Raw genomic sequence first — 24,520 nt, 5'->3', positions numbered from 1 at the left:
CCCAGGCCATCAGGCTGCTAAACGAACAATGAATGAACACTACACAACAACAACCACCAAACGCACATAGCACACACATCCACATGCACACACTCACTTTAAACAAACACACTGTAGCACCCACTCCACACACTTTATAGCACACACCCACTTTAAACAAACACACTGTAGCACCCACTCCCCACACTTTATATTTATGGATGAAGGATTGCACTACAACTCGTACACCTTACTGTAAATTGTACCTAAAATTGTACCTCATCCCATTTCTGCTTTGCACTAGATAGTACTGTACATTAGTACACTGCATAGTATTGTGTATTGTATATTATATGGTAACTCAGAACATTGTACATATGTCTATACCGAACACTGTGACCTCATTTTCTTCTTCTAAATTCATGCTATATTATGTTATTATGTTATTTGACACTATCTTGTCTAGCACAGTCTCTGGAGCGTAACAGTAAGAAGCATTTTGTATGAAAGTATTCTGTACTTCTGTATGACAACTATTAAAGAACTTGAACTTGAGAGATCGCTCAGAGCACGTATGCGCGCTTCGAGTCGCGATGCAGGGGGACTCGGCGAGAGATAGAGAGAGATGGAGAGAGGGGGAAAGAGAACGCTCCGTATGAGAGAAACGGGACTAGCTAGAGATTTCACATCTAGTCAGTGTTGGTACAACCCCACATTGCTAGAAAACAATGCAAACCACAGGAAAAGCCCATTTATAAGATAGTTCCCCTTTTAATGTATTGCATAATTTCAACATGGAATTAAGGAATATCAAAATAAAAGCACACGTTGTTGAACTTGATCATGCATATTTATTAGAACATTTAATTACAGCACTATGTTATCAATACACATTTATAAAATGAGGCATTTAGCCAAAATATGTTGCCGGAACATAAAAAGAAACGAATTTTTTTTATTATTTATTTTTTTTACTTTCCAATGCGCATGTCACCTACCCACGACCCCACTTTGGGACGCGACCCATAGTTTGAGAACCGCTGGTATAAGTAAATCTTCTGCGTGATGAGCGGGAACGTATTGACACATCTTGAGGGGTTAAGTCTTGGTGTACTGATTCATCCTGTGTGCTCACCATCGTGCCCTGTCCTCCTGTCCAGGGAGCGTCAACAGGCTTCCAGACTGGTGAGGCGCACGGAGAAGAAGCTGAAGGAAGTGATGCTGCAGGTGGATGATGAGAGACGCAACACGGAGCAGTACAAAGACCAGGTAGGTCTCATCACTGATCCTCTTGTTCTGAAATAAAATGGAATAGAAATACTTTATTCATCCAGAGGGAAATTTGACACTACAAATCGCAAACTTTCTGTGTGGAGTTTGCATGTTCTCCCCGTGCTCGCAAGGGTTTCCCCCCCGATAAGATAAACCCAATGGAAAAACATGCACAACAACAAGATCGCTAACGCTGTGGCGTCCTTGACGAAGACGGACAGGAGCACTTGGATTGGTCCCCTGGCGCGGCTCACGTTGACGCCTGTCTGCTCCCGGCTGCCCTTGGGGGAGAAGGACGACGGGATGGGTTAATCGCAGATACGAATTGCATGCATGCATCGCATGTGTGCCAATTGATGACCTCGGAGCAGGTCCTAAATTATAATTATAAATTATTATCGCTCACAGTAAACATGGTAGACAAACCAAAGTCACGAATAAGAATAAAAATAAGCCTAAGAATAAAATATGGTCCGGGATTTACTTTTCCTATGTTATGTATATACAGTAAGTGTAATATTGAACAATGTTGTTTTTAAAGTAAAAGTCCAGGAAGATGGTAACTGTCACCCTGTGCTCAGTGATGCAGTGAGGCACAGTGATTCATTGTAAAGTCTGATGGCTGTCGGAATGAAGGACTTCCTGTGCCGTTCAGTGCTACATCTTGGGAGTCTTAACACATTCAGCGCCAGATGTCGCTGTGGGCCGTGTGTGCCAGCGCTGTAATTAATGGGGCTACATGCCGGTGTTTGCAGTGCTAAAACTATATTAAATAGTATAGCTATGGATCTAATAATATAGTCACTTGTCATTGAGTTTCTTCCGGTCAAGATGCAAAAAACAGAATTTTTTCTTCATCCATACATTCCCGTTTTATACCGTGGTGAATATGAGTATAGTTTTAAAGTAATTCTGTGTAATCCCAGGAAACGCCGCTAAACAGCGTTTTAGTGCATTTCACTAGGAACCATTCCTCGCTTGGATCAACAATCGATCTGAAAGCAACGCTAGATTATCGGTATTATGTTTCATCATGCATGCATGAAAGGGTGGGGTTTTCTCTATGCTTCGATCGTCACCAACGGAATAACACTAGACAAAATATAAATAGGAGTTTTTAAATAGTATTTTGTGGCTGTAAAGGGTTTGTTTACGTTGGTAATGTTTATAAACACAGGAGTAAAACGAATCTATATTCCGATTTACAAATTGGTTTAGAAAGTTCCAAAAATCTACAGATGAAACTTTTCAAGAATGTATGCGAGTGAATATATATTGGATTGGTGCTTTTAATTACATCATGATGTCATCAAGTATAAAGTCTGGAGCTGCTCCATTGACGATGAATGAGAGACTCATTTTGTGAACCCGCTGAACATTTGTTTTCTTTTTCATATCCAAATTAAGCTTTATTCTATAGTAGTGTTCTCAGTTCTGGAACTGAAAATGTACCTATGAACTCGGAACATTTCCCTGGGTCCTCTCAGTGTCATCTATCAAATATTTCCCAATTCATTGTCTTATGGAGCAGCTTCAGACTTTATATTTGATCACATCACAAGTTTGAGTCTTAGCACTTGGATTTGAAGAGAGTTGCAAATTCTTCACTAATATGTTTGTACGGTCTTATTAAACCAGAGGAATAACATGTATGAATTCTAAAATTGGACATAGTCAATTGGTGTAGTCGTCTGTATGGCTCTTGCTCCCTAGGCAGTATGGATGCTCTGACTGCCTCTTGTGTGCTCCTGCTCCCTATAGGCAGACAAGCTGAACAGCCGCATGCGGCAGCTGAAACGTCAGCTGGAGGAGGCGGAGGAGGAGGTGACTCGAGCCAACGCCTACCGCAGAAAGCTCCAGAGGGAGCTGGAAGACGCCACCGAGTCGGCTGACTCCATGAACCGTGAAGTCAGCACCTTGAAGAGCAAGCTCAGGTATGTACCGTCTCGGATGTACTGTAGCTCAGGTATGTACCGTCTCGGATGTACTGTAGCTCTCAGGTATGTACCGTCTTGGATGTACTGTAGCTCAGGTATGTACCGTCTCGGATGTACTGTAGCTCTCAGGTATGTACCGTCTTGGATGTACTGTAGCTCAGGTATGTACCGTCTCAGATGTACTGTAGCTCAGGTATGTACCGTCTCGGATGTACTGTAGCTCAGGTATGTACCGTCTCAGAATGACAGACACTTATAGCCAACGCGTGTGTATACATTTTCGTTAAAAGTGGCCCCCAGTGGGAATGCATGAACACAGTTTAATACTGCTACCATACATTTGATTACTCCCACACCAATTTTTTTTAAAACAAACATCTGTTGGGGAGCTCCAGTAGCTCACCGCGTACCTCGAGCGCTATTTCGGCGCCGGGGACAACCGTGCTCGTCACGGATCTGGGGTTAGCGAGTTCGATTCCCGGACTGCAGCCGTATCTTTCTCAGAGTGTCTTCCCCCCCATCTGTACCCATTCAAACCTGTTTCTGTCGGTCATTCTTGACCAGAGAAAATGCGATAAACGCAAAAAAGAGCCAGCGTAATGGCCAAAATAAAATAAAAACATCTGTTGTAGCTTATCCTTATCTCACTCATCTTCCGTTTGTCCCTTTTTTTGTCTGGTTGTAAGGCAGTAGAACTATATGCCCTGATGTATAACTTACCTATTACTTATCATGATGGTGAGTATGAAGCTTTAAATGTTTGGCTGCTTCAACAAATTGGGCGTTAGTTACATATAAATTCAATGCAATTTCTTTAATATATATTTTATTTTTTGCTTTTTTAAGACGCGGAGACTTGCCTTTCAACGTGCGTCGTGTCGTCAATCGCTCCGGCCTGGACAGTGACGATGAGGTGGACATGCAGAGTGAGGCACCCGAGCCGGCGCCTGAGTAAAGGAGACGCACCGCTCCATGCAGCAGGCAACACCGGGGATGCAGTCCATCACCAGGACAAATACCGTTTAACCCTTTCACTGCCGTGCGACAAAGGGTTAACCCTTTCGCGACCACACTACAGAAGGTTAACCCTTTTACTGCCACGCAACAAATGGTTAACCCTTTCGCGACCACACTACAGAAGGTTAACCCTTTCACTGCCACACTACAGACCGTTAACAGTCTGTAGTGTGGTAGTGCAAGGGTTAACCTTCTGTAGTGTGGTAGTGAAAGGGTTAAACGTTAGCCGTGCGAGCTACTGAACAAAGATTTTCTAAATAAAGATCGACCCACTTGTTTCTGCTTCAGAGCATAAATCCTATAGCCTTATTGTTGTGTTGTATTTAAAACATGATCTTTATATTTGGCCAAATGGTACTATTTCAATTAATTAAACACTTTTTATTTTATATATATATACTGTATATGGATGCTTTCCAAACATGTACTTTTTCTAGATCTATTTTTCTACTCTGCTGTTGTATCATGATGAGAAAAAAATCGATTACACTATTGTTGTATTCTATCACGCTTAACATTTCCTCTACCTCTTTTTGCTTGGAGTTTGTATACGTTTACTTTGCCACTTTGAAAACACTGGTCAATTTGTTCTTTGTTTTGCACAGTGTTTTGTTTTTAATCTTCACCCATGGTATTGTTGAGTATGAAAGCTCTTTTTCAGCAACGCCCTGCTTCATATTCACTGCCCAGTACAATCACAGTCTGACACTGTTGGCCACTAAGCAGCTCCACTGGAGCAGTTGGGGGTTAAGTGCCTTGCTCAAGGGCAATTCAGTGGTGGATATTGAGGGACAAGAGAACGTCATTCATTCACTTACCCAACCACATTTTCCGTATGCAGTAATGCCATGTTTCACAAGAAGAGATGGGTCTTTTTAGGTGTTTTGATGCAGTAATGCCAAGTTTCATGAGAGGAGATGGGTCTTTTAGGTGTTTTGATGCAGTAATGCCATGTTTCATGAGAAGAGATGGGTCTTTTTAGGTGTTTTGATGCAGTAATGCAATGTTTCACAAGACATTTTCAATATCGCTCGGTATATTTGTATGCATTTCCTCACTGTTATAGTACTTTTATTATACTGTACCTCACAGCCAAACACATGTTTGTAATTTGTTGATGTTCCTCAACATGTTATGGTGGAGTTGGCTATAAGGACAAAGATAAATGTGTAATATTGTATTATGAATTGTTTTGGGGTGCTACAGTATAGTTGATATACAAAGATGGCCTGCTGTACTCTCTCAGTGGTTGTAAAACTATTCTTCTTTGGTGGTGGTTTTGGTAGTCACTCACACTGTACTTTTCCCATATGCTTTGCACAACAGGGATCATGTTCTTCAATTTGCACATGAGGTTTGTCTGGTGTTTTGTTAGTTGCATCCCTCTTATTTCCACAGATGTTAAGATCAGTTCTTTATCCTCACATTGTTGTTAAAGAAACTAGGTGATTATATTGATTCTGCTATTTTGTATTTGAACAGATGCCATATTGCAATAAAAAAAAAAGGCTAAATGCTAATTGTGTGTTTTTACCTTTTTTTCCTAATTATCCCACAACAAGGAAACACTGCAACACAATGTCTTGCTGTTTGAAGAATAACTGATCAACCTAATCCAGTAGCTCTCAGAAGGCCCTTTCACACCGGCAGGCCTCTGGTTCTAGCTCCAGCTACGTATTGGAGCCTCTGAACCTTGGTGCTCTCTGGCGAACCAGCCCGCGTTTACACCTATTTAAGCAGAACCAACGTTCCACTTTCTCCGTCATCAACTGGGGCAGTTACTCAGGCGGCGGTAAAGAATGCGTGGAGAGGCTGAGCGCGCGCGCGCAATAGTTCCAGCAAAGTAGGCTTCTATTATTCAGTGGCGGCCCGTACTATCTACTGTTGGGTGGTTCACGTTAGGTCGAGTTGAAAATGTAACGTTAATAAATGCTCTGGAGCAATCTCTCTCTGTCTCTGATCAATCCAATAAAATAATTAACATGTATATGTTGTCATTTTAAACAACTCACCATTCATTCATACAATATGCTTTATGCATCAGCAGCAGCAAAATTAATGTTATAGTTCACAACACAGCAGCGCGTTTTGAAGCGCTATTATCATCTCAGCAAGCACCGGTCAATACTTTCCATAGCCGCATTTCTCGGAGACACAGGAACACAGCGATGAGAGAGAGAGAGACTCACTGTTTAGTTTAAACGTCCAGGGCAGGAGGGCTTGATAAAGTGTATAATCCACTGTCCCACAGTCCCAGACTGTTGATGTATATCCAGACCAGACCACTGTCCAGACTGCATCCGCCATATTATAGCTTCTTGTTAGCCAAGTGTTGGCACCACACAACACAAGTACTATGATTTCTTTGCCCATTTCCCCGTCGAACAGACTGCAAACTACCTGGCGTTCTATCGCCATGCTCTAAGACAAACTCTAACCTTAACCAACTTTGAAAGAGTGCCTAAGCTTAACCGTCGAAAGAACTTGCCGTCATGCTCTAAGACAAATAGCTGCATCACAACAACACAAGTTACACAACAGCTACAACAGAAACTGGCGTCGGCCAATCAGAGAGCATCTCCGCGAAATGCGGCTACGAAAAAAAAACTGACGTCGGTCAATCGGAGAGCGTCTCCGCGAAATGCGGCTACGGAAATTATAGACGCTGCTAAGGCTGCTGGCTTAGACCGCTTCAAATCGCGCCCGGCTTCCAACATAATACATCATATTTCACCGCACAGCGCGTTATGCACTGATTGGCTGTGACGGATACAGCGATGAAACAGTGCACGCCGTGCACACGCACTCAGAGCGCTATTGCGTCTAGCCCGAGACGAGAGAAATAAGGCTAGGAGAAATGAGGCTACGGTAACGGAACGTGAGTCACTTCCTGTTCAGGAAAACGATTATTTATATTTGATATTATTAACGTTATATTGTGCATTGGAAACACAAACATACTTAAAATGAGTAAATATTATTCATTTTAAACATGTTTATATTATTTATAGGGCTATAAAACAAAAAAATTATATTTCTTGTTCATCTCTCTTTTAACCAGGGGGGGGGCGGCGCCCGAGCGCCCCTAGTGGCGAGCCGCCACTGCTATTATTCAAATTACTTGTTTTAATGGGTATCAACGACTCTTGACAAGTGTAAACTATGGATTAGTCAGTCACCGTTTAGTTAATGTTGGACCGTTTAGCTCAACGGATTAGTGCGGCTGCCTGTGGGTCCTATTGTCCCAGCATTGGTCTCTCGCATTGGTGACGAGCGCAATCTCCGCTGCGCCACCCAGTCGCCCAATTAAAATGTATTATTATACAGCACAAGTACAGTACAACGGAAAGAAGTTTGGCATCCAACCAGAGTGCAAATGTAGCAGTAAAGTGCAACAGTAATACAATGTAAAGGGTGATTAAACTGGGTAAAAAATATACAAATTAGTACTACTGAGTGTAGTGCTAATCAGATGTATGTACAGAGTTGTAGTATAATAAATAAAGACTGTCATGTACATATATAGATGTAGTAAGGGACTGTGCAGGTAAGTACAGACAGTTGAGGATAGGTATATATGTGGTGAGAATAAATATATATGGTATATACAGCGTTGTTGTACATGCTATCATACAGAGCTATAATAATAATAATAATATGCTATCATACAGAGCTATGGGTTACATACAGGTGTACAAGCAAGTATATAGAGGGGTTATATGCAGGTATATTCAGACAAATGTGGGTAGATATAAATGTAAATATGCTGTATATACAGCACTGTTGTACATGCTATCATACAGAGTATATGGGTAGACAGTGAAAGCAGTAGGTACCGGTAGACAGGGGCGTAGCTGGGGGGGGGGTAGCTTAGGATGATTCCAAGGGCCCAGCACTGGGGGGGGGGGCCCAAATTTTTTATTTTTTTTTTTAAACTAGACATCACTCAGGTGTATTATTGATGCTCTCATTGATACTATGTTTGTTTCTGAAGTGTGTGTGTGTGTGTGAGATATATAGAGAGAGAGGGGGGGCTTTGGTAGACTATTGCATTGGTCCATTCATTGAAGATGAACGCAATGCGACATCCTTTACTAGGTTCACCCACCAACAGTGCAGGTGCTGAACTGCTGATCCGAATGTATAGGTAAAAACCATATTATGCGTTTTCATCAATAAAAAAATTGCCAAATTTTTTTTCGCTCGAGCGCTCGCATTCACTGGGGGCCTACAAATACATTCTTTCATGGGGCCCAGAATCTGGAGCTACACCCCTGCCGGTAGATATAAATTGAGTATAGGCCCTAGGCAACAGAGTTCAGAGTCATGCAGTATGGGTAACAGAGCCTAGGGTGTAGTAGGCAATGGAGTCAGAGTTTATATGGAGGGGGGTGAATGAATGAATGAAAACTTTATTTAACAGATTGCAGAATGGGTACGGCTCAATACACACAATTGTTAAGGGGATGCAGACCAGAGAAAGACTTTTGTCTTGTTTACATCAGGGTCCCCCATTTTCAATTCATAGTGACATTTATGACATACACAACATGCATGACATCATGACATTTATGACATAGGGACATACATGACATACAGGTATATAGTACTGTTACATTTGTGACATATACGATATGCAAATATACAGTACTGTTACCCAGAGATCCTAACAGAAAATATATACGTATGATGGGGAGGAGACTACATTAGGAGGGGGTGGGTGGGTGGGAGAAAATATATACATACGGTGGGGAGGAGACTTGTCTATTAGGAGGGGGTGGGTTGGACACATTTACGGTGACCAGTTTCTAATTGCAGCCTCCCGTAGGTGCTCTTTAAGAGCGGTTTTTGATGTGGGTAGGGATTCACATCTTTTTACTGCTGTGGGTAGGGCGTTCCACATTGTTGTGGCATAATTGCGAAACGTGTTTAGTCCCTTGTTTGTGCCGAATCTGGGTTGCACATGGTTTGTGGAACTCCCTCTGGTGTTGTGGTCGTGGTATTCACTGACCTTTGGGAAGTATTTCGACATGTACGGAGTAAAGGTAAAATAAAGAGGAAAGCAGTGACTAACAAAGAAAAAGCTGAATTATTGGCAAACTGTTTTGTTAAGGTACATAGTTCAAATAATTTGTCTGAGGGGGCAAAAAGGGGTAGGGAGAAAACAAAATCTGAAAACAGAGGCGTTGAGGAGGAAGGAAAATAATGGAGGTGTGCAGGAGGTTCCATTTACAATGGAAGAGTTCAAAAGGACATTGGATAAAGCTGGTAGGACTGCACCAGGGAAGGATAACATTTGTTATGAGATGATAAAACACTTGGGGCAGACGGGCTGAGTAAATGATTGGGACTATATAATAAGGTGTGGGAGGAAGGCAGATTACCAGTGAGTTGGAAGGAGGCGGTTATAATTCCAATAAGGAAACCAGGGAAGGATGCAAGTAACCCAACAAATTACATTAAGTTGAGGTATTTTCTGGTACTTTGGGGTATTTTGGGGTACTTTGGGGTATTTTGGGGTATTTTGGGGTACTTTGGGGTACCAGTGACACGGGTCCCTTGAATTAAATTGGGCCAGGCCCAGTAGAGGAGAGGAGAGGGCACTCCCCCCCCACCGAGCCAAGCCTGCTACCTCCCATGTCACAGAGAACCCTACCCCACGCACACGACCCCACAACGGCACACGACCCCACTGGGCAAAGCTCAGCCACTCTGACCCCCATAAGAGAAACCCCTCCCTCCCGCCATCATCCCCGAGAAACAGAACACCCCCATATCCCAGGTCCACCACGCGCGGAGCTGAGCACCTAGAGCCCCCACCCCGACCGCCAGGCCCCCGGCCCACGAGAACTCCAAGCCCAGGCCCGCAGAAGGCCAGAGCACCACCCCTCAATGGCCCCCAGACCCCCCGCGACCCCAAGCCCGGTGTCCCCCCGGCCCGGCGACCAGACCGCCCAGGCTACGGCGGCCAAGGGTCCCAAGGAGCCCCACCCCACCCGTACCGACCCCACAACACGCAAGGTCCCCCTCTCCCGGGTCGAACCGCCGGAACGATGGTCTCTCCCCCCGACATTCCCCCCCACTGAACAAAGCCTGCCCACTTCTGTACCTCTCATGTCACTGATATCACTATGTACATTTATAGCAACAGCTGTTCTAACATGACTTACAAAATAAAAATGAAAACAAAATAGGCCATATAATTAGCACTTCCCAGTGTGGGATATTCGTGGATATCCTGAAGAAGAATGTTCTCAGTCAACCGAGGTTCAGTTAATAACAAAGGTTTATTAACCAAACAGATAGAAATATACATAGTACATAGAGAGAATGGCTGAGGGGCTCTCCCCAGGTGATCAGCTGAAATGACCCAGGTAAAGACCTCGATTGTGGTCGGGAGGAGCCTGTGGAATAATATATTGATCCCCCAATACATTAATCTCACCCACATTATAATAGAGAAAAGTGAGTAACTGTGGAATAATATAATGCCCTCATGTAAAGACATTCCCCTCCCCTGTGTCCCCTTACCTGTGTGCCCCTCCCACACCCAATTGACCTATCAAATGGGACCACATCCCCCCCCCCTTTTAACTATATAGGGCTCCTCCCGACCACAATCGAGGTCTTTACCTGGGTCATTTCAGCTGATCACCTGGGGAGAGCCCCTCAGCCATTCTCTCTATGTACTATGTATATTTCTATCTGTTTGGTTAATAAACCTTTGTTATTAACTGAACCTCGGTTGACTGAGAACATTCTTCTTCAGGATATCCACGAATATCCCACACCAGTTTTGCCCTCGTTGGCGGGTTGGAGGGTAATCAGCTCTCCTAGGGAGAGCCCCCCCCCCCCTAGTGACGGAGTTATCCCCAATGGAGATTCTCCCAAGCCCCTATTATTGTCCAAATTGTTTTGAATTTTTGTCCTTCACAGATGATCATGTGCACATTCAAAGCAACTGCTATTCTAACATAACTCAAAGAAGGGAAAAAAAAGAAGAAAAAAAAGACAACATTTGGTGCTCCCATGGTGTTAGAGGATCTTAATCGTATCCCTCTGTTCCCCGTTGGAAGGGTGGGGAGTAATGGCTCTCCTAGTGAGAGGGCTCCCCCTAGTGGCGAAGTGCGCACTATATAAGTCCAACATTCGTTCTGTGGACGGCCTCAGAACTCCCGGTCAATGTTCTGAATTTGTCTTTCTTATGCTCATGTTCATTTGTATTGTGTGTCGTGTGTAATCCTGTAGTTCCTTCATACCAGTCCATCGTGTATTATTCCCCAATATGTTTCCTAATCAGCGTGTCCCTTTTAAAAAAAAATCTAATCGTTTGTCTATAACGTGTGTATTGTAAATCATAGTGTTATTTATTCTAAATTCTGGTGTTATAGTTTTCTTATACTTCTTGGGGTAACTGTTCAATTATCTTTCCTCTGTTGCATATTCTCATCCCCAGGTCCCCCGTGTGTATGTTTGTATTGGGTACTCTTCCACGTTGATTTTGTCTTGCATCTTTCCTTGGATCACTGTGGCCCTTCATGCCCCTTTCTCGTGTCTCAGTGTCGTTCTTCATATTTGATCTGCTTTGAATCGGTTCAGGTCCCCTCTTTTCCTCCTCCCGTCCTCCTCTCCTCGTCCTCGTCTCTCGGTTCTGGTCCACCTGCGCGCCTTCTCCATCCTCTGCGTCAGCGTAGGCCTCTCTCCTTCCCCTCCCGGCACCTTCCATCCTCTCCGCGCCGTGTCCCTCGCCGCCTCCTGCATGTTGTTGGGACCTGGTTCCTTTCTTTTTCAGAATTTTCTTTATTTCTACATAGCTCCGACGCTTCATTGCCACCTCCGTTGGATTTTTCAGTGTTACATTGTATGCTCCACATTTCTCCTAATCCAATCTGCGTGGTGGCCTGGTTAGCCTCTATGTTAGCTTGTAAGCTAGTTTGTATGTTAGCCTGTAGCTTCTCTGCACTGACATTCAGCGTTCCGCTAGCTTCATTACTTAAGGCAACCTTCTTGCGTTCAGCGCCCCACGTGACCACGCCTAGCACGCCCCCGCGGCGACGCGGCAGCGGCAGGTGGCAGCGGCAGAGCGGCAGTGGCGCGCAGGTTGCCGCACGCAATCCCCCCTGTTTTAACATCGACGGTTAGCTCAACTCGTTCGCCAGCTTGCTGTAGAGCCTGCGGTCCAGTTGGTGACAAGTTCGAATCACTTCAATTTCTTCTTCTTTTTTTTTACGTTTAATTAATTTATCGCCTCTCTATATAAACGTCTTTCTTTCGCCGGTTAAGTTTAGGCATTCTTTCGGAGTTGGTTAAAGTTAGGGTTAAGTTTAGGCATTCTTTCGGAGTTGGTTAAGGTTAGAGTTTGTCTTAGAGCATGGCAATAGAATGCCTATCTTTCTTTCGCCGGTTAAGTTTAGGCATTCTTTCGGAGTTGGTTAAGGTTAGGGTTAAGTTTAGGCATTCTTTCGGAGTTGGTTAAGGTTAGGGTTAAGTTTAGGCATTCTTTCGGAGTTGGTTAAGGTTAGAGTTTGTCGCAGAGCATGGCAATAGAATGCCTGTCTTTCTTTCGCCGGAGCAGCAGCCTATTTCCGCTCTGCCGCGGTCACATGGGCGTCATGGCCAATCAGAGAAACGCTGAACGCAAGTAGGTTACCTTAAGTGTTCATGCGTCCCGCTAGCTTGTTCTACCTGTTGCATCATTGCCTCGTGTTGAGTCTTTTCCATCTGTGTATTTACTTCATCTGGGGTTGCTTTTCTTTCATTTGTCCTCGTGTTCATTCTTCCTTCTTCCTTTTGTCCTCGAATCTTCACTTTTTATTTAGTTTTGAATTGTTCTTTCGCTCTTTCTATTTCGTTTTGAATTGTTCTTTCGCTCTTTCATGTGGCTGCTCACCAGAACGTCGCAAACCGGAAGTTCCGTTTTACCTTTTTTCGACAGCAAATTCAACAACTGCAATGAAAATATACATCTGTTTTATCTAATATGATACAGTAAGGTTGTTAGTCTGTTCACCTCACTCCAATAATTCTTATTGCAGCAAAATGGGATTGATACTTGCCATCAGTGTATCGATATAATATCGGCATGCAAAATATCACTATCAAATTTTCCCCCACCCCTACAGAATAGAATGTAGCACGATCCAGGACCTTATTGCCAAATGTACCTCACACACATAGTGAACAGTGTATTCTTGGTACTGTATGTTACCTGCCACTGCATGCCTGTCAGTATCATCAGAGTCCATTATCCCATTGGCTGCTACAATATCCAATATTCATTATAGCACTGCGTGATTATTAATATCAAATATTTGGATTTCTCCACAGAAAGGGAGAGGAGGCAACAGAGCCAGCTGTGGATGAGATTGATGACAACAATATCTCTGTTTACTTCAAGAGGACATTCGCCTCCTACTGTATAATAATATAACCTTTGTGATTTCTCTCTCTCTTTGATTGTGTTGTGTGATCATGCATGGATAAATAAAGAGACCATTCAAGTTGCTATTCTGTGTGACCTTCAACAACCAATTATTTGAAAGACCCATGAAAGACCTGTGTACCAGAAAGAGTTAACAAATGTAGTTGGTGGGGGGGGGGGGCAAACAATGAAAATAATCAAATCAAATTTACAAATCAAATAAAAAAGGGTTGCGATATTTTAATAACGGAGTTGACATCCATATTGGTTGCCGGTGTTGTCTGTATCTGTACTTCCAAAGGGAGCTTATCTCCTGTAGTTCTATCTATTACTCTATTTCACAATTTTCTTATATACTATGATTCTACTGTCACCATGTATGCATATGCTCACTACATGTATTTATTGCTCCATCTCCGCCCACTACAAACATGGGAACTCTCTAACCCCTGTTCCAACCCCCCCCCCCCCCTCCATCTCTCTGAGTGCTTGTCTCGTAGTGCTGACCAAGGTGGTGGATGTCTCTGGGTCTTGGCCAAGATTGCAGTGACGTTCTACGTGCACCACAAGGCCATGGATCAGCTTCTTACCGTCTTCTGTCCGTGGTCTGTCAACGTGGTTTCATTGCTGGGTTAAGTACTTCTATTCTATTCACATAATATGCTTACTTCATATATCTATTCTATTCACATATATTCTTACCACTTGTATCTATTGCTATGTCCGCCCATCACAATCACGCGAGCTGTCTAACGCCTGTCCCATCTCCCTGTCTCCCTGTGAGTGGCTGTCCCGGAGTGATGACCGGAGTGTTGGACGTCCCGTGATGAAGACCGGGAGGATGCGACCCTCTCTGCGTGCCCCCCAGTTTCCCTGTTTCCGGCTGTCTCGTAGGGATGACCGGAGTGTTGGACGTCCCGTGATGATGACCGGGAGTATGCAACCCTCTCTGGGCTACCCCCTGTCTCCCTGTCTCCAGCTGCCTCGGAGTGATGACCGGAGTGTTGAACGTCCCATGATTAAGACCGGGAGGACGCAACCCTCTTTGCGCCGCCCCTGTGCCTCAAATAGATCCGCTATCAGCTCTATCTTTAACCTGTTAAGCTGTAGCCCTATTTCGCCTAAAGGTACATGCCTAAGTAAATGGAAGATTGCTCCACTTCTGCAAGGTCAATTAGCATGTTCTTGGTATCTAGGAACATCTAGGGACCTGGGGGTATGTCTGTTACTAGGCTTGAGTAAATTGTAATGAAGAAAAGGAGAATATAAATTATGATTTATTTTTGCATCTTTGCCGGTGAATAACACCATGTTACAATTGTGCCGTAACCGAGGTCGCTCACTGAGCTCATTCACCACCTTATTGAGATCAAGTGTAAAATAAATCTAAGCAAATGAATAAAGGGAAGATGATTAAACAGAAGGATTTGTAGATACAGTAATAAATGATAATCGATTTTAATTATGAATTCATATTTGACCTTGAACTTGACCTTGACCTTATTATGGCCTTATCTATGGATAGGGAAAATGCTCCTCTTTCCAATGGCAGGGTTGAATCTGGATTTAGTCATTTCCTTGCGGTTTTACGATAATTAGCATTTTTCTGATAAATTCGTATTTCCGATTAATCGTATAAAACATCGGTAAAAATGAAAATATACACTTTGACTACTGTTTTTGATAGGGTTATGGTCTTTACTCTTGGCTACAAAGAAATTAAATAAAAAAAACATTAACCTCTTAACACATCCCACGCCGGAAACGGCTTACGACGTGTTTCTTTTTTCTTTTTTTTTACTTTGACCAGTCAGCTGGTTCTTTTTAGCGTTTATCGCTTTTTCTGGTCAAGCATGACCGACAGAAACAGGTTGAATGGGATATAGATCGGGGAAAGACACTCTGAGAAAATACGGCGAGTCCGGGAGTCGAACTCGTGTACCACAGATCCGTGACGCGCACGGTTGTCCCCGACGCCGAAATAGCGCCGAGATACGCGGTGAGCTACTGGAGCTCCCCTCTTACGACGTGTTTCAAGTTCATGCGAATTCTGCCAATCCACGGCGTACAACGTTATTGACATCATATTTCATTTTTTCGCCATGTTATTCATAATTCCCTCACGGAGCCTCATCTGATGCAGTTGGAGCATGCACAACTCTGCAACGCTTCAATACTGCCGCCTGGTGGATGATCGGCGAGTTGCCAAACCGAAAATGGACGAGTCGATCTCGGTGCGTCTGGGAAATGCGTCCGGCACTCACATATTGTTGCGGGACTGTATACACACGTCTGTGTGTAGCGATCGCTGTCATAACGCAATAATTGAGACGATTTGGCCGTTTATTATGATTATACAAACCGGAAATGGATTTAGGAGATTGCGTCAAATAAGTGGGATCTTTTTCCTCCAGTCTCATCGTCGAACGGTAAGAGGACACTGACGTCATTTTCAGCGCGTTTGTTTATTATTATCCATGCAAACTGCTCTGATCAATATATCACCCATACTACATAAAGCATTTACTGATGATCACGGAATTATAAACGACCCCCCCTCCGTTCATCCGCGCATGATCAGTCATAACGTTTAGGATCATGTACAGTTGAAATTTTTAATATAGCGTGTATCGCCAACAAACGGCATTTGATCATCTATAATATGCGTTTATGCCTATATCTCACGTTCTAGGAATTACTGCAGAAAACGATAAAAACATATTTATATTCTAGACGGTATTTTCGTATGAATCTATGAATGAAAAAGTAAAACGTTCCTACATCCTGAACGATAGATAATCGATGTTGAATGGGCCATAGTAATGTCAATTTAGCAATACAATTAAAAAAGTTATAGCCCTGCAAATAAGGTGAACATCTCCATAGGCTTACAGTGCTGGCAGAGAGTGGTATAAGATGCTCAAATTGCGTGGCAGGGAATGTGTTAACATCCACATGTGGACGATTCGCGATGCCACTTTTCCGACCTCTAGTGGCTCGGGTGTGCATTTCTTTTAATACAATATATAGATAGAATTAAATCCCTATTTGTTGCCTGTCGATTGCCCTTTCAGGTGACAGAATCCGTTCAGCGGTTCTCGAGTTACATGCCAATATGTGAGGCGTGCCCCAAAGTATGCAAGAGTACACATTACCACCCCCGACTCCCGGGACTCTAGCTCCGTCAATCATTTGGCGATCTCGAAAATCCTTGCACAGGGTTGTAGCCAATGAGTGTGGCTTTCCAATGATACTCCATGATATGATAATTGGGGATCTAATACGGTCTCTATTGATCGATTTATGATAAAGAAAAGCAAAGGGTTAAGGCTTAAGTAGTTCTTTCAAAATGTTCAGTTGCTATCGCATGCACTCATCTGTGTTTCACTACACACATGAGTGCATGCTTAACAACTCTTCGCCTGTTTTTACTGCAACACTACTATCACCGACATCTAAGAAGGGAGATCCCCCCTTGAATGGCCCTTCTAAGGTTTCTCGCCTCCACATTGCCTGTGGTGCATTTTTTCCTATTGCTAGGTTTTAGTGAGTTTTTCCTTACCTTCGCGTGGGGTATGTCTGGGAGTGTTGCATTTATTTTCCATTTATTAAAAAAAAAATTACCTCATGGTGTTCTTGTTTTGTTCTTGACTTATTGTTTTTTTTTTTTTTTTTTTTTTTTTATATTTTTTGCACAAATCTCTCCAATATTCAAAACATCTCTTTCCACATCATCATATGCAATTTCCAGGATTTGCCTTTTTCTTTTTTGTAAGAACATACAAAACATGTAAAGGACTCATACAAATACATTAACAACTGACATGGAAAATAAAAAAATACTTACGAAAAAAGAAACATACTATACTATACATTATGCGTATACATCCCTGATATATATACTTTGCATATAGACCGAACTACCTTCGAGCAGGTATGTGCTGCATCCTCTATCGGGATGCCACCCTTCTCCATATTGCATGTGAGAGAAAGCGCCCCAGACACATGCAGTTGTGCATGATAACATGCATGCACGCATGTCTCCAACACATGTATGCATGTGTACATGCCTCATATGTGTGTGTGTGCATCTTCCTGGTATGTGACTGTACTCCTATCTCTTGTGTGTGTCTCGTATCCATGTGTGCCTCTGCCCCCTATGTGAGTGTATATCTCAGATGTGTATATATATGTGCGTCTCAGCTACGTATGTGTGTGTCTCCTATATACATGTGTATCCCCCATATGTGTCAGTGAAAGCCTATACTTCAACTATGTGTATATGTAGGTGTGTGTATGCCTATTTCCTATAAGTGAGTATGTGCATGTATGTGTGCCCCTGACGTGTATAACTTGTTCTTGACTTATTGTGATGTTTCTTCTTGACTTGTTTAAAGAAGACGTGTACGGCCCATGGGGACATTAACGTGTGTTGTCGGGCCTTACAAATACATTTTATTTGATTTGATCTGATACATCCGTTCCCAGTGGGATTTATTTCTGACATCATTGTCAATTTCTTTAGCTTTCCAACAACTGTCCCTCCGGTTGATTACTCTTGCCATGTTTTAAATCAAACGTCCACGGCCACAGTTGAGAACATTTGGATCTCAGAAGTATTACAGCTCAGTGAAATGCTAAGGTAGCAGTCCCTATAAGCACAACCCCTGTTAGCTGGAATACCAAACCACTACTATGATCAACTGCATAGTATGAGTTTGGGTGAAAATACCATAGGCCAGAAAACAAATGCTTGTAATGTAAAGACGTGAAAAAAGTTTGTTATGACACTACCTTGGTCACGCCAATGGAACGAAGTTGCAATATTCAGTTGATCATTTGTTCAAGTTTCAATCTTCTGCCGTGCCTACATTCTTTTTTTTTATCCACTTTTTCTCCCATTTTCTATATTTTTCTCCCATCCCAATTTCGTATCATCCAATTCAACCCTCCCCTGTCACGGACGCTGTTTCTTGCCTCCCACAAGCCGGCTGCAATGTGGACTAAGTCATACATAGCACAAGTCCCCTCCGGTACTTGAGGTAACAGCAGTCGCATCTTTTCACCTGCGCAGCTCGATCTCTCAGTGGCGAGGAGTAACGCGTGGGAGGCTCACGCTGCCCCCGACACTTCCTGATTCTACTGCGCAGGCGCACCAACCGACCTGTAGGAGTCGCTGTCCACAACGCCCGATCCCCACCCATCAGTTTCCCACCCCCTAATATGGCCAATGTGTATTAGTACGGACGACCAGCTAAACTGAAGGCAAATGTGGAGCGCTGGGCTCGAACTGACGAGCCCAGCGTTTCCAGCATTTCGTGGTGAGCGCCTTGCCCACTACGCCACGTAGCCGCCCTGCCGTGCCTACATTCTTATATCTGATGTAAGGCCTTTACTCCTATCCACCTGCATAACTGTGACATCATGACTAATTGGAAAGGCTTACAGTGTGAAAAATCTAGGATGTTGGAGTCCCATAAGTTGAAGCTATTTTGTTTTGTTAGAGGATTCTGTGCGACATTATTCAGATTTCAGATTCAGATTATTTTATTGTCACGTCGTTCAGTACCTTACAGCAAAAATAGTGAAATTCACTTGGTTGTGTTCCTCGACCATAGCAGCATCCAATATAATATAAATTCAATAAAAATGTTCATAGAATACAAATTTAATAAGATAAAATAACAGCAAGATGACTATATAGTTCTAAATAGGTGTGCAGTGCAGATAACAGGATGTAGATATTATACCATATCAAATTTAAATAACAAAAAGGCTATGTACAGTTCCAACAAGAAAAGTATGTTATGTGATGTGCAATGAGCAATGTCCAATAATTAGCTGTGGGTAAAATGCAATGTGCAATACAGTTTAGCAGCAGCAACAATTTACAAATATACACCATATCAAGCTGAGTAGGTACAAGTTAAAGAGACATTCCACCAAAGATACCACCACTGTCTCATCTATTCTGTAGGTTACAGTTTAAAGTGACTATTAGATGTAGGCCTATGTTTCTGGGGGATTTCTAGCGTATTTCTATACAAACATTGTGAGTCTGAGATTCTAAATTGTGACAAACGAATCATTATGGAAACAAACACAGAACAAATGTTGTCAATGCTCAGAATTTCCAAACAACCGCGTCTCAACAAAGAACACCACTTATACATTTTCTTTGGGGTTAGTAAAGTAAAAGTAAAAGAAAAGGAAATACATGGTCAATTTCCAGAACATTTATTGATCAAATACAATCATATAAAAAGAAAATTATGTCATTGTTTGGACAAAGTAGAAGTGTAACCATGTAGATTTGAAATTGGGACCACTGGGTCCACAGTTGGCCGCACTAACCAGCTGAGCTAAAGGGTTTGGCCCATGGGACACACTCCACCTCCCCCAAGATCTTCTGTTGAAGTTTGTCCAAAAACTTCAAACTGCTGTGGAGCGTCTGCATGTTTCTCTGCAGTCTACCAGGGGCGGAGCTAGGGGGTGGCTACCTGGGCTCAAGCCCCGGATGTATTCTGAAAAACCCAGAATCTATTTAAAAAAATAATTTTTTTTTTTTTTTTACAATTCATCATTGTTACATGAAAATATGTTTGCACCAGATTTAGCAGAAGCTAATTTCCATCTGTGGTCTATCCAGCTGCTAACTGTATTTGAGTGAGTTAAGTCTTGGTGTTATGGTAGACTCAGACCTAAGCTTTAAATCACAATCAACAAGTTGACAAAAACTTAATTCTTCCACCTTAGAAACATAGCTAAAGTACGGCCATTTATAAATCAAAAGGACGCTGAAAACCAGATCCATGCCTTTATCTCAAGCCAACTCGACTACTGTAATGCACTCCTTACCGGCCTCCCGAAAAAATACAATGATAACTATTTTATTGCAATGCACTATTGCATTATTTTATTCTATTTTACTAACTATTTTATTGCACTGCACTATTTTACTTTGTATCAGTGAATCATAGGCGCCAGGCCATAAGAGCATTCGGAGCATCTCTGCTCTCCCACTATTGAACTTGGGGGGTATGATCTTGCTCCACCACTTTTTGATTATATGAAAAATATGATATATCCCCCCCCAATATATAAATCTAACCATAACTACGTTATGGTTAACTGAGTTTTATAGTGAAAAGAGCAGCTTTATTGGTCAAGATTGAAGGCTCTATATTGCAGGAAATTGCACGTACAGGTTCATTAAATTCAAGAAAATTCTGTTGTGGAGGGGGTCATTGCCTGCCAAAAAAAAAAAAATAAGAAAAAAAAAAATTAAAAAAGGGGGGGGCCCATCTGGGCTAAGCCCCGGATCTCCTACAATCCTAAATCCGCCCCTGAGTCTATCCCGCTGGCAGGGAAGAGGTGAGACCTCTGGCCAGAGACTGCTCACAGGCCAATAGAAGTCCAGGGGCTGAGAGAAGGCTGGACTCCACAGTAGCACAGCATCTTCACTGACTGTTGAGTCCCCTTGTTGTGATGGGAAGCTGGAGTGTGTTCAGTGTTGCTTGTGTTGCGTTGTGTCAACTTGTGTGTCAGCAGTGGGACTGGCTCAGCTTTTATATTCTGCCTCTGGGAGTTCCATTGTCTTCAGGAATGTTCCTGTCATTACCACAAAGTCTCCACTGGGTGGCAGCCTCACTGCAGGTGACGTAAACAAACCACTACTCATATTCAAAATTGGAATGGTCCAGAATGACCTAGTCAAGTATATTGTTGCGTTCTTTAATTGACCTTGAAGGATGAGGAGAGGGTTTAGCAATCAAATATTTATTACAGAGTGAATATTAAATATTACAGAGTATTTACACAAACAGCTCTACAGGTTCTACTCAGCTCTGGGCTCAGCAGGAGTGTGGCCAGCTTCTTCCATCACATTTATACTTCTCTGGTTGGTGTTCTAAGCGAATGAGGTGGCTCTCTTCCAAATGAGCAGCCTGGATGCAGACCAGAGAAAAGGGTCCCCCATTTTCAACTCATCATGACATTTATGATATGTACACGACATACAGATATACAGCCAGTTTCGAATTGCAGCCTCTGTGGGTGCTCTTTGAGGGCGGTTTTGAAGGTGGGTAGGGATTCACATTATTTTACGGCTGTGGGTAGGGCGTTCCACATTGTTGTGGCATAATTGCAAAGTGTGTTTAGTCCCTTGTTTGGGCTGAATCTGGGTTGAACATGATTTGTGGAACTCCCTCTGGTGTTGTGGTCGTGGAATTTACTGACCTTTGGGAAGTATTTCGACATGTACATGGGTACCTTAGTGGTGTAGTGTATCTTGTAGACCAGGCCCATTGAAAGTTGCTGTACTCTGTCGTCTACTCTAAGTCATCCTAGGTAGTCAAAGTGGACAGGGGTGAGGTGGGTTTTAGGAGTCAGGTCAAGGAGTAGTCTGACCAGTTTGTTTTGTGATGTTTGTAATCTTGTTTTTAGCGCCTTTGAGGTGCTTTGGTACCATGAGGTTTCTATCCTTACATCCATCTCAAAAGTCATGGAAAAAATAGTATACGAACAGGTCGAAAAGTACCTTGCGGAAAAAAATCTAATCTACGAATTCCAATCTGGCTTCAGAACATCCCACTCCACTGACACATGCCTTCTCTATTTGAACGACCACATCAAGCAAGAGGTGGACGCGGGCAAATACTGCGGCATGGTCATGCTGGACCTACAAAAGGCCTTCGACACTGTCAATCACACCATTCTGATTGACAAGCTAAAAGCAATTGGTTTTGATAGTTTATCAGTGAGCTGGATACAATCCTACCTGGAGGGGAGAGAACAGATGGTGGAGGTAAACGGTACCCTATTCCCCCCCCCTCACAGTGAACTGTGGTGTTCCACAAGGAAGCATACTAGGACCGCTACTGTTCCTAATTTATGCAAATGACATGTCGTCAGCTTGTGACTGCAACTTGTTCCTGTTTGCGGACGACTCAGCCCTGCTGGTCTCTGACAAGAACAAGTTACAGGTTGAAAAAACCCTCAGCTCGGAACTAGGCAAAATCTGCATATGGCTCGCCGACAACAAACTATCATTACACATGGGCAAAACAGAGTCCATTCTCTTCGGTTCAAATAACAAACTCAGCAAGACCGACGGCTTCTCAGTTACAGTGGGTGACAATATTGTCACAAGGAAAGATGAAATTACCTACCTGGGTTCCATCCTAGAGGCTAATCTTTCCTGTGACAAAATGGCATCCAATGTAATAAAAAAAAGTCAACCAACGAACTAGATTCTTGTACCGGATCTCTTCTCTGGTAAACAAGAATACCCTGAAGACTCTGGCAGGAGCACTCATTCAAGGGTACTACGACTATGCTTGCACCTCATGGTACCAAAGCACCTCAAAGGCACTAAAAACCAAATTACAAACATCTCAAAACAAACTAGTCAGACTACTGCTTGACCTGACTCCTAGAACCCACCTCACCCCTGCCCACTTTGCCAACCTATAGGATGGCTTAGAGTAGACGACAGAGTACAGCAACTTGCAATGGGCCTGGTCTACAAGATACACTACACGACCAAGGTACCCATGTACATGTCAAAATACTTCCCAAAGGTCAGTGAATACCACGATCACAACACCAGAGGGAGCTCCACAAATCATGTTAAACCCAGATTCGGCTCAAACAAGGGACTAAACACGTTTAGCAATTATACCACATCAATGTGGAACGCCCTACCCAAAGCTGTAAAGGAATGTAAATCACTACCCACTTTCAAAAGCACTTTCAAAGAACACCTACGGGAGACTGCAATTCGAAACTGGCCCCTACAAATGTCCTAATCCAGTTGTACAGTAAAGACCAAGTATGGCTTTGTCAGTATTCCAATGTACAGTGTACAGTGTGTGTGTGTCCTGTGGGATAAAATCAATTTATTTATGTCCCTAGATACATTTATTCATGTCTTCCTATTATCAGGTCTCAGCCTGTATTTATTTGAGCATGTCTGTGGCCAAACTGAGGTGTCAAAATCTATTTGTTACCGGAAGGGTCACTACAGCTGTTGGTAAAAAGCCACACAGCCCCACAGGCCCAAGAACTGATGAGGTGACGGTTTTGGCTGACCACTGACCAGGGGGCATTGTCAGGATCTAGAATAATGTATAATATCTATGAATCAATCCATTTATCTACTATAAGAACCATAAGATATCTACAAATGTGTGTACCATTAAAATGTGTTATTATGATATGGTATTAAAACAGTGTGTTACACTAAAATGTGTCACAAACTACCAGGAGACAGATGTAATTCTAGACCCTTGCCATTTCAACTGTTTACCTTATATAGACATTTTTTAAAGCCCTGAACCTTTCTTCATGCTAATTTGGAAGAAAGCCACCTCATTCGCTCAGAACACCAACCAGCTGACTATAAAAATGACAACTGTGACAATTAGGGGAGGTAAAGTACGCGAGAGTTTTGTGGGATGGGAATCTGGCCGTAGGGTGTGGTAGTGAGGGGCAGGTGGAGGTGGCTAGGAAGATGCGGAGCATTGGGGGGGTGGGTATAAGTAAGGTGGCGAGAGTAGGGGAGAAGAGGGGGGGGGGATGTAAGGGGGTGATAGCTGGGGTACCGGTTGAGGTTACAGTAGAGCAGCTGGTGGAAGAGCTAATGGAGAACGGGCGTAATGGCATAGTTAAGAGTGCAGAAAGGATGAAGAGGGGAGCAGAGAGGGCAGTGACGGGGACGGTAGTGATTACGTTTGAGGGTGGGGTTGTTCCTAGGGAGGTGTTTGTAGGGCGTAGGATGTATAGGGTTAGGGAATTTGTTCATAATCCTCTTAGGTGCTATAGGTGCCAGGAGTTTGGCCATATAGCTACCACGTGTAGGAAGGGGCTGAGGTGCGCTAGGTGTGGCGGGGAA

General features: G+C 43.1%; 1 protein-coding gene across 2 annotated transcripts in view; it reads left to right on the top strand.

Moving 5' to 3' along the window:
• The window catches only part of LOC311231896 (myosin-9-like), a 70,809-nt gene extending 65,084 nt beyond the window's left edge, over nt 1-5,725 (top strand). Inside the window, exons 42-45 of one of the 2 annotated variants that reach the window (XR_014619888.1) lie at nt 1,140-1,248; nt 3,013-3,185; nt 4,035-5,135; nt 5,188-5,725. Coding sequence is in view for 1 of the 2 variants with exons in the window: in XM_084318526.1 (XP_084174652.1) it covers nt 1,140-1,248; nt 3,013-3,185; nt 4,035-4,143 (391 nt within the window). In the remaining variant the exon portion in view is untranslated. Of the gene's footprint in view, nt 1-1,139; nt 1,249-3,012; nt 3,186-4,034 lie in introns of both variants that reach the window. The other variant, XM_084318526.1, reaches the window with a different exon arrangement.
• The last annotated feature ends 18,795 nt before the right edge of the window (nt 5,726-24,520 follow it).

This window comes from Notolepis coatsorum (assembly GCF_963971535.1).
Source record: "Notolepis coatsorum genome assembly, chromosome: 7".
NCBI lineage: Eukaryota > Metazoa > Chordata > Actinopteri > Aulopiformes > Paralepididae > Notolepis > Notolepis coatsorum.
The sequence above is the reverse complement of the archived record's forward strand: the minus strand, read 5'-3'. Positions and strand labels throughout refer to the sequence as shown.